General features: G+C 39.3%; 1 protein-coding gene across 12 annotated transcripts in view; it reads left to right on the plus strand.

The window, feature by feature from the left end:
- Positions 1-15,959, plus strand: part of POGZ (pogo transposable element derived with ZNF domain) — a 56,393-nt gene that overhangs the window by 17,782 nt on the left and 22,652 nt on the right. For 8 of the 12 annotated variants that reach the window (XM_085022934.1, XM_085022936.1, XM_005663450.4 and 5 more), the window contains 2 exons: positions 1,775-1,899; positions 3,146-3,304. In XM_085022934.1, the coding sequence (XP_084879060.1) occupies positions 1,776-1,899; positions 3,146-3,304 (283 nt within the window). In that variant the 5' untranslated portion in view covers position 1,775. The remainder of the gene's footprint in view (positions 1-1,774; positions 1,900-3,145; positions 3,305-15,959) is intronic. The other 4 variants (XM_085022938.1, XM_085022939.1, XM_085022941.1 and 1 more) reach the window with 1 other exon arrangement.

Below are 15,959 nucleotides of genomic sequence, written 5' to 3' on the forward strand. Positions count from 1 at the left end.
CAACGCCATCTGTTGGACATCTTGCAAACTAGTACTATGAAGTTATGTGGATCTAACTACTTAAACAGAATGGTTTGGTTTGGTTTTTGGCTCAGGGGTGTTTTATTTTGTTTTTGACTTAGGGGTGTGGTGAAAAAATTTCTGTGATACTAAGGGCACTGAGAGAGAGCCTTTGCATTAAAAGCTTTGTTTGAACATTGAACAGTAGTGCCACTCCCATTCTAAGACAAAACAGTTGACCTTTATTTAGTCAGCTGATTTTGGAGGGCAACATAGTAATAATAGCTCTTGACTTGCATTGCAAAGATGTAGGCTTGAATTTTATTTATTTTTTATTTTTTGTCTTTTTGCCATTTCTTGGGCTGCTTCTGCGGCACGAGGAGGTTCCCAGGCTAGGGGTTGAATCGGAGATGCAGCTGCCGGCCTATGCCAGAGCCACAGCAACGCGGGATCCGAGCCGCATCTGCAACCTACACCATAGCTCACGGCAACGCCAGATCCTTAACCCATTGAGCAAGGCCGGGGATCGAACCCACAACCTCATGGTTCCTAGTCGGATTCGTTAACCACTGAGCCACGACGGGAACTCCTAGGCTTGAATTTTAAAAGAAGAATTAATGTAAGCAGTTTTTTTAAATTAAAGATTGACTCCCAATATCATGATGGAGTTTAAAGTAGTGGGTTTGGAGTTAGGGTGTGACAAGTGAGGTTTTCATTTTGTGTGCAGAAAGACTCAAGAGTTCTCTTGTAGGGTTGAGGATCTGGCATTGTCACTGCAGCAGCTCAGGTTGCTGCTGTGATGCAAGCTTGATCCCTGGCCCAGGAACTTTCACATGCTGGGGGTGTAGCAAAAAAAAAAAAAAACCCTTCCCCCCCGAAAAAAAAGACTTGGTAACCTAGATAAATAGTGTTTTAATGTATCTTATGCTTTTGTTTTTATTTACATTTAAATTTCACCAAACAGAGCTCAAGTATATGCTGGCCCTTTGTTCAGATTTTTGAAATAAAAATAAATGGACAGACAGTTTAAGGGTACAGTGTGTTAAAATTGCACAATATATTAAACAATTAAAATCTAGAGGGTGGTATAACTATATATCTTTATGTACATTTAGTAGCACAAATATAGGGACAAGCCATGAAGTTGGAGGGAAAACCTGTTCAGGACTGAAAAGAGAGATCCTTGTTTGCTAACAGAATCTCCTCCTGACTTAAGACTTGAGACAAACCAAGGAGTCTGCTAGTATACCAAAAAAAACAATGAATTCAGACAGTGACAACAGGATAGATATTAAGGAATCGTCTTCAGATTTGTGGGGGACAGTCTGAAGCAAGCAAAGTTGGCTGGGCTGGAAATACTGTAGCTCAAATCCAAGATCTGTAGAACAGCAGTCTAAAGACAGAGTAGTTAGTGCTTTCTTCAGAAATGCCTGGTTATCCTAACAAGTTCTTAGGGTGTTTCCTCAAATACCAAAATATCATTTTAAAAAGCTCAGTAGAGAGTTCCCTGGTGGCTTAGTGGGTTAAGGATCCAGCATTGTCACTGCTGTGGTATGGCTTCAGTTCCTGAGCTTGGAACTTCTGCATGTCATGGGTGTGGCCAAAAAAAGGAGAATAAATGGAGCCTTGGAAATGGGGGAATATTGGGGAAAATGATAGAGGAAGCACAAGGGGATAGGTTACCAATAGATTTAGGAATCTGATTCCATATTTTGTATAAAACTATTTCTGCCATTCTGAAGTCAGTATCTTATTTAACCTTTTTTTCTTATAGCATGGCGGACACCGACCTCTTTATGGAATGTGAGGAGGAGGAGTTGGAGCCATGGCAAAAAATCAGTGATGTCATTGAAGATTCTGTAGTTGAGGATTATAATTCAGTGGATAAAACTACTACAGGTAACAAAAACTTTTGACTTTAGATTTAGATGTTGTTATACTGACTCAGTTGAATGGCATTTCTGTTAAGAAGATGTGAGGTGGAAAAGACTTTAAGAATCCAGGATTGCCTCACTGTGGCACTGGTGCTGCCTCTTTTTCCCCCATGCTCTAGTCTGTATGTGTTTTGGTTTCCTCTTACCTAAATCTAGAAACACTACATTTAATAACTTGAAACCATTGAGAGCTGGATTGACCAATGTTTACAATCATGTAAGAAGCCCTCTTACTGAATGATATATAAACAGGAATGTAAAGTGATGCGTGTTAAGTGCTCATTTATATACCCAGCCAAAAACAGATTCCCATAGTCTTGGGATTATTTTGTTTTGTTTGGTTTTTTCTTGACCTTGGTTTCCTTTCTGAGCTGAGCAGAATTTTTTTTTTTTTTCCTGTCTTTCTGCTATCTCTTGGGCTGCTCCCACGGCACATGGAGGCTCCCAGGCTAGGGGTTGAATCGGAGCCGCAGTCTCTCCGGCCTACGCCAGAGCCACAGCAACGCGGGATCGTCAACCCACTGAGCAGGATCATCAACCCACTGAGCAAGCACAGGGACCGAACCCACAACCTCATGGCTCCCAGTCGGATTCGCCAACCACTGCACCACGACGGGAACTCCGAGCTGAGCAGAATTTGCTCTGTGTGTGTCTTATAAACTTAGGCTTGTTTAGCTTCTCTTTCAAAAAAGTGATATTGCAAGGTCAAATTCTAGATTACCCTGAATTCAGAAAGTGGGTGGTAGTTCTCCCCTCCCCAAATTGTATCCGTTGCTCTCTTTATTTAATTTTACTTTTTAATCTTTTCTGCCTTGAGAACTGAAGATGGCATTGATTTGGGCTGAAACAGGACATAGGTCAGGGTCTTGTGGACAGCTTACTGGCTATGAATACCAGTAGTGGTGATAATAAACCTTTGTGTTCCAGAGGTTTGTTTGCTTGTGCAGTATCAGCAAAACATTAAAATCCCAGTTCAGTGAGTTTATAATCTAACTTAATTATCTAGGAAATGTAAGACAGAGAAGGCTTATGTCTAATTGTGTGAGAGACACATAGGAGGAGAAATCAGATGAACAGTTGGATTTACAAATAAAGCAGGAGATTTTTCGGCTATAGAAACCCACAGTAAGAGGGAAAGGGAAGATTGGAACACTGTCCTTTAGTGTCATCTGTCCCTGTCTCCAAGTGACTATGCCTCCCCTTCCCCACAGTTACTGTGAGCCAGCAGCCTGTCTCGGCTCCAGTGCCCATTGCTGCCCATGCTTCTGTTACTGGGCACCTCTCTACATCCACCACCGTTAGTAGCAGCGGAGCACAGAACAGCGACAGTACAAAGAAGACCCTTGTCACACTAATTGCCAACAACAATGGTAAGTGGGATTATTGGGAAATTCTGCCTGGGCTAGAAAGGTGAGAGAATAAAAAAGGTCTTAGGAACAGCTGTACCTGTTCGGTTTTAGATACTGACATGATTCTGCTGGTGTTAGAGTGAGTTAGAACTGATTCTCTGATATGGAAGTAGATGTTGCTGTTCCTTCTGAGTTAGTGCTGAATCGATGCTAGTGTTTCAGGTTGGAAGGTAGCTGATTCTTATTGCTGATTCTAGGAGACAAAAATATGAACCCCAAAATTCCAACTGTTAAAAAGAGATCTGGGGGGTGGTGGTAGTGGTTTGATTGTTTTTGTTTTTTTAATAAGAGCTCCACTATTTTGGTAAGAGTTCTCCTAGGGGGCAGCTTTGTTCTATGTTTTCTTTGGCAGATTCATTTGGTTATTGGTTCCTGGCTGTGGAAAATAGGACAGGGTTGTTGTTTACCTGAAGGAAATGGTGAAAGAGTAGTGTTTTTTAGTAAGTTTGTTGACTAGAAAAGTTTTTTGATTTTTTTTTTTTTTTTTTTGTCTTTTTCTTTTTAGGGCCATGCCCACAGCATATGGAGGTTCCCAGGCTAGAGGTCGAATCAGAGCTATAGCCTTCGGCCTGCACCACAGCCACAGCAACGCCAGATCCGAGCCGCGTCTGTGACCTATACCACAGCCCACGGCAATGCCGGATCCTTAACCCACTGACCGAGGCCAGGGGTGGAACCTGCAACCACATGGTTCCTAGTCGGATTCATTTCCACTGTGCCATGACGGGAACTCCTGACTAGAGAAGTTATATAGTATTGGTTTCTATTTCATTTCTGATGACTGTTTCTGTATTCTGAAAATGAGTTTTTGGCAAGTTAGGTCTCAAGATTCGTGTCTAGAATAAGCACCTTCATAGAATGATTGCATTGCTATAAAGGACTTATTTTAATTATTTTGTTTATTTTGAACATGAAATAGTTTTATTAATACAAGAACAATATGCACAATACTTAGAGTTTCCAAAGGAGACAGGTTGCTGGGATGGGCTGGGGGTTTGAGATAGAAACGCTATAAAATTGAGTTGTGATGATCATTGTATAACTATAAATGTAATAAAATTCATTTAGTTTAAAAAAAAGAATAATATGTGCATTGTGGGAAGAGTGGACAGTAAAAAAGGAGAAAAACAATTTTTAACTGTAATCTCACTACTTGAAGATAACTGTTTGTAACTTATTCTGTCTGATTATATGCTTTTATGTAAGTCTGTATGCTATGTTTAGTGATTTACTTTTTTTATAAAAATGAATACACATAGATTCTCCCTTTTTGCCTTAATATGCAGTGAATATCTTCTCATTTTAATGAGTCTTTAACATTTTTGATGACTATTTCCTGTTTGGTTTTTAGGAGGTTTTTTTGTTTTGGGGTTTTTTCGGGGCCACACCTGTGACACATCGAAGTTCCTGGGACAGGGGTTGAACTTACACCATAGCAGCAACCTGAGCTGCTGAGGTTACAAATGCTGGATCCTTAACATGCTGCACCACAAGGGGAATGCAATTTAGAAAAAAAAAATGATTTTATAATTATCCATATATTTACACATAGTGATTTTTTTCCTTTTTTTATTTTTTATTTTTTTGGCCACATCTACAGCATGCAGACGTTTTTGGGCCAGGATCAAACCCACACCACAGCAATGACCACACTAGATCCTTAACCTGCTGAGCCACCAGCAAAGTCCTGGTGGTGTTTGTTGTTTGGTTAACTGTTATTAGCAATAGGTTGTAAAGGATGTACTGCTACTTTAAAGAGCTATTATGAACATCTCTGTCTTTTATCACATCCTTTGTTATGAGAATACATTTCTAAATGTCAAACTGTTGGATCAAAGGTTATCACAATTTTTAAGGATTTTGATCAGTGTTTCTCTTGGGTTGGCCATCTAGATATGTATCCATTTATATTCCATTAGAAGTGCATGTGGTATTTTTATTTTTGGGTGTAACTGTTTATACCACCCTTATTGTTGGATGTTTATCACAGTCTCCTTTTTTGTGATTACAAACAGTGCTGTGGTGAATATTCTAGAGCATTGTATCTGTGCCCGTTGTGTAAGCATATCTGTAGTATAAAGTTAGATTGCTGGGTCAGGCATTTAAAATTCGATAGGCAGTGTCAAATTGCCATGATAGATCACTCTAAATGAGTGCTCACCAGTAGCTCTTTCTCTATATTAATGCAAATTTTAAGTATTGTCAAACTTAAATCTTTATAATTTCCATAGATATTTTTTCAGTGTTTGGACACTGAAAATATAATTTTTTTTTTCTTTTTTGGCTGCCCTGAGGCACATGGAGTCCCTGGATGAGGAATCAGATCTGAATTGCAGTTGTGACCTATACCACACAGCTGCAGTAATGCTGGATCCTTAAACCCATTGTGCCAGGCCGGGATTAAACTTGCGTCTTGGCACTGTAGAGATGCTATTGATCCCATTGTGCCACAGCGGAAACTCCGTGAAAATATAATTTTTATCACATGGACAATCTTTAGCATTTTTCAACTTATAAATGGTGACTGTCATGTGTATAAAGACAAGGAACCACTATCTAGAGGATTTTCTCATATTACAGATGTGGAAACCAAGGCATGGAGAGTCTAAACAGTGTACTTAAGGTCAAATAGTAAGTGACTAAATCAGATTTGAATTGTTAGACTTAAAAAAACTTGTAGCCTTCCCACTGTATTATAGTACTTCCCTATGTTTATCTTAAAATAATCTGTGGAAGTGCTATTAGCAACCATTTTAGCTAATTTTTTCATTCCAAGGCCCATAATGAACATTTCATAACACGCTGACGTAACCTACTTTTGAATGGACCCTTGATTCCTGTGCCTACCTAGAATCTGTCTACAAAAATTTTTTGGAAATATAAAAATTAATTTTGGGAATTTCCGTCGTGGTCCAGTGGTTAACGAATCCAGCTAGGGACCATGAGGTTGCAGGTTTGATCCCCGGCCCTGCTCAGTGGGTTGAGGATCTGCTGTTGCCATGGGCTGTGGTGTGGGTCACAGACGCAACTCAGATCTCGGGTTGCTATGGCTCTGGCGTAGGCTGGCGGCTACAGCTCTGAATAGACCCCTATCCTGGGAACCTCCGTATGCTGGGGGTGCAGCCCTTGAAAAGACAAAAAAAAAAAAAAAATTTATTTACCTCAGAAAGCTCTAGTATTCAAATTAAGATGTTAACCCATGTTCATGGTTGAAAAAAAGGAGGGGGCATATAGACACTGATCACGGTTACATATGTCTTGTGTTCTTCCAGAAAATTTTTCATGCTTAATTAAGTACATATTAATGGATCCTTTTTTTGTTTAGCCTTTTTGGGGGGGGTATAATATGTACAATTTTTAAGCATTTTTGATCAGATATTCTTGAAATGTCAGCATTAATCATTATGGCCCAGAAGTGAAAACTAAGATGTTGAATCAATAGCAAAATGTGGTATGTCCACAATGGAATATTACTATACCATAAAAAGGACTGGAATGCTGATATATGCTATACTGTGAGTGAACGTTGGAAAATGTTACACTCAGTGAAGGGAGTCAAACACAAAAAGGCCACATATCATATGACCCCATTTATATGAAATGCTCAAAATAGGCAAATTTGTACAGACAAAGTTAGATTAGTGGTTACCAGGACTGAGGAGAGGAGATAAGGGAATACCTACTAATGGGTATAAGGTTTCTTTTGGGGTGGTGAAATGTTCTGGATTAAATAGTGATGATGATTGCACAAACCTTGTGACTATACTAAAAGCCTCTAAATTGTACACTTTAAATGGGTAATATGTAAGGTGTGTGAATTATATCTCAATAAAGCTTTTTTTTTTAAATGTGAGGAATAAAATTTTAGAGCATTTTTACTATTTTTACTGTTTTCCAGAATCTACCACTCAACATTTAGAAATTATTTCTGTAGTTTTGACACATCACATGTTTGCATTGAAAGAAATATTATGAAGCGAAGTAAACCACTATGTAATTCAGAGCTGTGAATAATGTGAATTTAATATTATAAATTTTTTACTGTAATTATGATTTTCAACTCCTATTTGGCACATTCCAACTCTACGTAGCCCTCTTATCTCTGAGTTTTACCTCTGGGATTTAAGGCTGTGTAAGTAAACCTAAAAGAATGAAGGGAAAAAAATCGAGACTTTAAGATTTCTAAAACAAACATGTTGTGAGAGAAGGTGCTGAATCGCCTTCTATTATTGAATCATTTTATGGCTGTGGTACCTAGTTTGAGAGCAAACTTGGAGGCAGGGGATTGATTGGATTTTTTTTTTTTTTTTTTTTTGCTTTTTAGGGCCGAACATGTGGCATATGGAAATTCCCAGGCTAGAGGTCCAGTCGGACCTGCACCTGCTGGCCTATGCCACAGCCACAGCAACACCAGGTAAAGGCCACATCTTTGACCTATGCCAAAGCTTGTGGCAACACTACATCCTTAACCCACTGAGCGAGGCCAGGGATTGAACCCCAGTCTTTGTGGATACTAGTTGGGTTCATTACAACTAGTAACAATGGGGATAATTGTTGGCTGGATAATTATTTTAAAAGCTTTTTTAAACCTCAGCATGCTGATTACCTCTTTCATCTTCTGGAAATAGAACTTTGTAAGTCCTTTTAGTTGTCAGAATTTCTTTTAGAAAAGATGATAACAATGCACAAATTATTAAAAACAACTAATTTACTGGAATTAATAGAATTCATTAAAATAATTAGTTTTTTTTTTTTTCTGTCTTTTGTCTTTTTTGTTGTTGTTGTTGTTGTTGCTATTTCTTGGGCCGCTCCCGCGGCATATGGAGGTTCCCAGGCTAGGGGTTGAATCCGAGCTGTAGCCACCGGCCTACGCCAGAGCCACAGCAACGCGGGATCCGAGCCGTGTCTGCAACCTACACCACAGCTCACGGCAACGCCGGATCGTTAACCCACTGAGCAAGGGCAGGGACCGAAGCCGCAACCTCATGGTTCCTAGTCGGATTCGTTAACCACTGCGCCACGATGGGAACTCCAAATAATTAGTTTTTTTTATGTTATTTCCCCAATACAATTTTTTTTGTACTGTACAGCATGGTGACCCAGTTACACATACATGTACACATTCTATTTTCACACATTATCATGCTCCATCATAAGTGACTAGCATAGTTCCCAGTGCTACACAGCAGGATCTCATTGCTAATCCATTCCAAAGGCAATAGTTGGCATTTATTAACCCCTAGCTCCCAATCCATCCCATTCCTTCCCCCCTCCCCCTTGGCAACCACAATCTGTTCTGCAAGTCCATGATTTTCTTTTCTGTGGCAAGGTTCATTTGTGCCTTATATTAGATTCCAGATATAAATGATACCATATGGTATTTGTCTTTCTGACTTACTTCACTCAGTATGAGAGTCTCTAGTTCCATCCATGTTGCTGCAAATGGCATTATTTCGGTTTTTTTTATGGCTGAGTAGTATTCCATTGTGTATATATACCACATCTTCCTAACCCAGTCATTTGTCTATGGACATTTGGGTTGTTTCCATGTCTTGGCTGTTGTGAATAGAGCTGCAGTGAACATGCTGGTGCATGTGTCTTTTTTAAGGAAAGTTTTGTCTGGATGTATGCCCAAGGGCAGGATTATTAGAATGAATTTATAGAATTCATTAAATATTTGCTCATTGTGACTTTAATTTACCCAGCATGCCTTGCCATATGCTATTTTTGCTTTCAGTTGAATTGTAAACATAATCTAGGCTTAGAAACTCACTTTTTTTTTTTTCCTTTGGCTGCTCCAAGCAGTGGCTTGATGTGGATCTCAGGTCCCAAATCAGGTCTAGTCCTATGCACTAGACCACCAGAGAACTCCAGAAACCCACTTTTTTGTTTGCACTTCATTTTTGGAAAAGTACTAACAATCCACCAAAATTCAAACATGATGACCCTTGATGTCAGAGAGAACACTTGCCAAAAGTACTTAGCGGTTTTTTTTTTTTTTTTTGTCTTTTTAGGGCTGCACCAACAGCATATGGAAGTTCCCAGGCTAGGGGTCAAATTGGAGCTGCAGCTGCTGGCCTGCATCACAGCCACAGCAACATGGTACCTGAGCTGTGTATGCAATAATTGCTCACAGCAATGCCGGATCCTTAATCCACTGAGCAAGGACAGGGATTGAATTTGTGTCCTCATGGATACTAGTCAGGTTTGTTTCCACTGAGCCACAACGGGAATTCTATTAACATTCTTTATAGTAGTAGAGTATGCACACATTTCATGGGAATCAGACCTGTCTTTTGAGACTTGCTAATGCTTATTGATTTCACATAAATGCAAAACAATTTTCATCCTTCCCTTTCTATATTTACATGAGATACTGAGTCAGTGATTATCTTAAGAATTTTTAGGCTTAGATAAATAACAGATGATTTATTTATTTTTTACCCTAGCAGTTAAAATGGTGTCTAGAAAATATGTTTTTGCTTAGTATTTTTCAACCATGAATTACAAAGGAGTTAAAAAGAGATGAATGGGGAACCTATAGATTAAGAGAGATTTAGGAGATATATCCTTCAATTATACTATGTGAACCCTTTTGTAACCTCATTCAAACTAACTCTTTTTTTTTTTTTTTTTGTCTTTTTGCCTTTTCTAGGGCCACACCTGAGGCATATGGAGGTTCCCAGCCTAGGGGGCTAATCGGAGCTGTAGCCACCAGCCTACACCAGAGTCACAGCAACGCGGGATCCAAGCCTCGTCTTCCACCTACACCACAGCTCATGGCAATGCCGGATCCTTAACCCACTGAGCAAGGCCAAGGATCCAACCCACAACCTCATGATTCCTAGTCAGATTCGTTAACCACTGCGCCACGACGGGAACTCCCAAACTAACTCTTTTTTGTTTGTTTCTTTGTTTGTCTTTTTGCTATTTCTTTGGGCCGATCCCGCGGCATATGGAGGTTCCCAGGCTAAGGGTCCAGTCGGAGCTGTAGCCACCAGCCTAAGCCAGAGCCACAGCAACTCGGGATCCGAGCCGCGTCTGCAACCTACACCACAGCTCATGGCAACGCCGGATCGTCAACCCACTGAGCAAGGGCAGGGACCGAAGCCGCAACCTCATGGTTCCTTGTCGGATTCATTAACCACTGCGCCACGACAGGAACTCCATGTTTGTTTTTTTACATATTTCTTGGGCCGCTCCCTTGGCATATGGAGGTTCCCAGGCTAGGGGTCGAATCGGAGCTGTAGACACTGGCCTGCGCCAGAGCCACAGCAACGCGGGATCCGAGCCGCGTCCTCGACCTACACCACAGCTCACGGCAACGCTGGATCGTTAACCCACTGAGCAAGGGCAGGGACTGAACCCGAAACTTCATGGTTCCTATTTGGATTCGTTAACCACTGGGCCACGACGGGAACTCCCAGACTAACTCTTTTAAAATATATATTTGTCACTTTGAATTCTGAGTATTTGGGGTTAAAGAATTGTATATATTTAGCTTTATTGAGGTATGATTGACAAAATTTAAGATATTTAAAGTATACATCATGGTGATGTGATAAACAGTGTGAAAAGATTCTCATTATCTAGTTGATAAACACATCCATCACCCCACATATTTATCCTTTTGGGGGGGAAAGATAGAGAGTAGTGCATGTAAATTCTGTTCTTAGCACATTTCAATTATACAGTGTTATCTACTGTAGTCACAGAATTACAATATTTTTAGGGCGATAATGGTGTTGATATTCCTTCTTTTTTTAAGTCCTTATCTTTTAGGGATATATACCGAAATAATTTTAGGTGAAATGATATGATCCGAAGCTTGTTTTAAAATAATACGGTGAGGAGTTCCTGTCGTGGCTCAGTGGTTAACAAAGCCGACTAGCATCCATGAGGACACAGGTTCGATCCCTGGCCTCGATCATGGGTTAAGAATCCGGCATTGCCATGACCTGTGGTGTAGGCTGTAGATGTGGCTCAGATCCCACATTGCTGTGGCTGTGCCATAGGCTGGTGGCTACAGCTCAGATTGGACCCCTAGCCTGGAAACTTACTTATGCCATGGGTGCGGCCCTAAAAAGACAAAAAAAAAAAAAAAAAAAAAAAAAATCATTTGAATCTTCAAATAAAGCCCTTTAAAAAAAATAAATAAAAAAAAAAAATAAAATAATACGGTGAGTTCCTGTTGTGGCTCAGTGGTTAACAAATCCAACTAGAAACCATGAGGTTTTGGGTTAGATCCCTGGCCTTGCCCAGTGGGTTAAGGTTCCGGCATTGCCGTGAGCTGTGCTGTAGGTCATAGACATGGCTTGGATCCTGTGTCGCTGTGGCTGTGGTGTAGGCTGGCAGCTACAGCTCCGATTAGACCCCTAGCCTGGGAACCTCCATATGCCGCAGGTGCGGCCCTAGAAAAGGCAAAAAAAAAATAATATGGGAGCTGGCAAGAGGGTGAGAGGTATAGATGAAACAAAATAGCCTTAAGTTGATAATTATTGAAGCTGGTATGGGTACATGGAGATTTATTAACCCTTGTGGCTCAGCAGGTTAAGGCTCAGGTCTCTGCTGTGGCACGGGTTCAATCCCTGACCCAGGAAATTCCATGTGCCACAGGCATGGCCACAATATATATATGTATGTATACATACAGAGTGAGTCAATAGATTGCCAGTATAATTAGCATAGACAGGACTTGAATTTTTAAATCTATCAACCTCTGTAATCACTAGTCTGTTCATCCAGTAACTATGAGGGTGTAGCCCACTCATGGACTCTTCAGTTTCTGGGAGAACATGGGATAAGCTACAATTGGCCCGTTAATATAAGGCACCCATATGCACACATTGGTGGTCTAGCTTTGTAGCTGACTGTAGTGATGTCATTGATCAAGTGGCATTTAGTTTCAGAGAAGTCCATTCTGTTTGTGATTTGAGGTTAAAAAATTGAGGCACATTGTAAATCAACTAAACTTTAATTAAAAAAATTTTTTTTTTAAAGTCGAAGCAGGAGTCCCCGTCATGGTTCACTGGTTAGCACACCCAACTAGTATCCATGAGAACACAGGTTCCATCCCTGGCCTTGCTCAGTGGGTTAAGGATCAGGCATTGCCCTGAGCTGAGATGTAGGTCGAAGACATGGCTTGGATCCCAAATTGCTGTGGCTGTGGTGTAGGCCAGCAGCTCTAGCTCCAATTAGACCCTTAGCCTAGGAACCTCCATATGCCATGGGTGCGGCCCTAAAAAGACAAAAAAATAAAAATAAAGTTGAATCAATATTTTGCTTGAGGAGTTCCCGTCGTGGCGCAGTGGTTAACGAATCCGACTAGGAACCGTGAGGTTGCGGGTTCAGTCCCTGCCCTTGCTCAGTGGGTTAACGATCCGGCGTTGCCGTGAGCTGTGGTGTAGGTTGCAGACGCGGCTCAGATCCCAAGTTGCTGTGGCTCTGGCGTAGGCTGGTGGCTACAGATCCGATTCAACCCCTAGCCTGGGAACCTCCATATGCCGAGGGAGCGGCCCAAGAAATAGCAAAAAGACAAAAAAAAGAAATATATATATATATATTTTGCTTGAATCTTTGATTTAGGTATATTGCCTCTCTGTTTTGGGGAGTATTCTTTGTAGATCAGAAAACTTAATATTATGATTTTTCAGCCTAATGTAGCAAATAGAGGACTTAAAAACATTCACAAAATTACCTTTTTCACACATGAAAAATAATTTAAAATATTTCAAAAATAACTAACCAGTTTTTTAATATTTATAATTGTGAATATTTGTAAATGAATCTTCAGAAGTCATATCAGTTTTACTTGATGTTGATTAGTTTTGGCAGGGTCTTTATCAGTTATGATGATGTAAAGAAGATAGTCTGTCAATCTCTGTGTTCCCATTATCTATAAAAGACAGTAGTTGTTAGAGAATCTGTTGCATTTCTGAGATTTGACTCACTAGGAAGAGATCCCATTCTTTAGGTTCTTTGTTACTTGCTGAATTGTTTGTTTTTTGGGGTTTTTTTTTCATAATTATTTTTAATTACAACAATAATAAAAACTCCATTAATGAAGCAAATCTTGTTAGAAACTAAGAAAACTTGGTAGAATTCAAATTGGAAACAGTTTGAATTGACAATTCTGAGTGCATAGTGGTAAGAAACTATCTATCATACAGTAATTAAAGAACATTTTAAATCTTACCCTTCAGTTGTATCTTCAGAGCTCTTTTATAATTGTAAGTAACTAGCTAGTTAACTAATTCCAAAGTAAATATATTCATCACTGTATACAATTTTCTTTTCATGTTCAGTAATAACTAGTGAATGGTTTGCATGGTTTGGGAAGAATGCCTCTTCTTTAATTTTTTTTTTTTTTTTTACAAAATAAAATACATATATTTAAACACAGTTACATTCACACAGATTATTATATCATGGATCTTAAGAAACATATTAAGCAACTCTCTTTGGAGAAGTGGAATGGAAAATATGCTGAGACAAATAGGAAATTTATTCTATACTTTATCCCATTTTGTATGGCTTTCATCTTTACTATTTAGTATTATCTATTACATTTCAATTTTTCTTTAAAAATTAGCATTATATTAAAATTGTGTGTATTATGCAACTAAAATTTATAAAGAATGCCTTATATACATATTTTATATAGCATAATAAAAAGAATAACTTAACTGGTAAGAATAACAAAAATAATATACCCTCTGAAAATAAGTAAAATATAAAATGCATAAGTTGGTTAAAAAACAGTGTAACTATATAAATATGTCCTCACAATTTGTTACATCTCACTGGTTCTTCAATAAAGGCATTACACCATTCTAGGTGATGTGATAAACAAGACATTATAGACTTTACATTGTACCATGGAGAGAAATGGTTATTAATAATACAGTTGTACACCTATATTATTTAATTGTACAGTTGTATTATTTAATTATAATTATCATAAATTCTTTGGAGAGGAAATCAGAATCAGATGTAAGAATACTTCAACATTCCAAGAATGATGTCAAATGACCCCCTTCATGGTGGATTATGCACTTATTTACTATGAGATATATTTCTTCTTCAGAGATTCCTTGTTTGTGTATCAATTGTAGGTTTTTGGTTTGCGGTTATTCTGAAGTTTTGATGTGAGTCTATATGTATACGAGATTGTTTTAAGTTGTTGTTCTCTTAATTGCAAGTTCATCTCCAGTGTCCTGCATTTGTACCCACCTTTTCTCATGATTTCTGATTTTGGTGGTATAATCGTGCATGGGTGATTTCGTATCTTTACTGTATATATACCTTTACTGGTGAGCCTTGTCATTTGTGGAATTTTTGTTTCCTGTTGCTGTCTTTTCTTTTCTTCCTAGAGAAGTTCCTTTAGTATTTGTTGTAAGGCTGGTTTAGTGTTGCTGAATTCTCTCAACTTTTGCTTATCTGTGAAGGTTTTGATTTCTCCTTCAAATCTGAATGAGAGCCTTGCTGGGTAAAGTAATCTTGGTTGGAGGTTTTTTCCTTTCATCATGTGAAGTATATCATGCCACTCCCTTCTGGCCTGCAGAGTTTCTGCTGAAAAATCTGCCAATAACCTTATTGGGGTTCCCTTGTATGTTATTTGTTTCTTTTCCCTAGCTGCTTTCAAGATTTTCTCTGTCTTTAATTTTGGTCAGTTTGATTAATATGTGTCTTTGGTGTATTCCTCCTTGGGTTTATTTTATATGGTACTCGTTGTGCTTCCTGGATTTGAGTGAGTGATTCCTTCCCCATGATAGGGAAGTTTTCGGCTAGTATCTCTTGGAATATTTTTTCTGTCTCCTTCTCTCTCTCTTCTCCTTCTGGCACCCCTATAATACGGATGTTGGTGTGTTTAACGTTGTCCCAGAGTTCTCTGAGACTCTCTTCATTTGTTTTCAGTCTTTTTTCTCTTTTCTGTTCTGCATCCGTAATTTCTGCTAATCTGTCCTCCACCTCGCTTATTCATTCTTCTGCCTCCTGTATTCTGCTGTTGGTTGTTTCTAGTGAATTTTTTATTTCAGTTATTGTATTTTGCATCTCTTCTTGTTGAAGTTTTATATCTTGTATCTCTTTGCTCAGTGTTTCCTCTAAGTTATCCATCTTTGCCTCCAGTTTATTTCCAATGTCTTGCATTATCTTCAGCATCAACAATCTAAAGTCTTTTTCCTGGAGGCTAAGAATCTCCTCATCGCTTAGCTGATTTTCTGGGGTTTTTTCCTTTCTCCTTCATCTGAGTTATAGTCCTCTGTCTTTTCATTTTTATAGGTTTTTGGTGTGGTGACGTTTTTACAGATAAAAGGGTTGTACCTCTCTTACTTCTGGTGTCTGCCCCCCTTGTGGCTGAAGACTTTATGGGGGCTTGGTGTAGGCTTCCTGATGGGAGGGGCTGATGGCTGCCCCCTGGTAGGTGGAGCTGATTCTAATCCCTCTGGTGGGTGGGGCTTAGTCTCTGGATGGGATTAGGGGCAGCTGTGTGCCTGAGGGGTCTTTAGGTAGCTTGTTTACTGAGGGGTGGGGTTGTGATCCCACCTGGATTGTTGTTTGCCCTGGGGCTTCTCAGCACTGATTGACAGGTGGGCCCAGATTTTCCCAAAATGGC

Source organism: Sus scrofa, chromosome 4, assembly GCF_054392235.1.
Source record: "Sus scrofa isolate SSC_HxYL_T2T_F1_AM1 chromosome 4, Sscrofa_HxYL_maternal_Yorkshire_Landrace_v2.0, whole genome shotgun sequence".
Lineage (NCBI taxonomy): Eukaryota > Metazoa > Chordata > Mammalia > Artiodactyla > Suidae > Sus > Sus scrofa.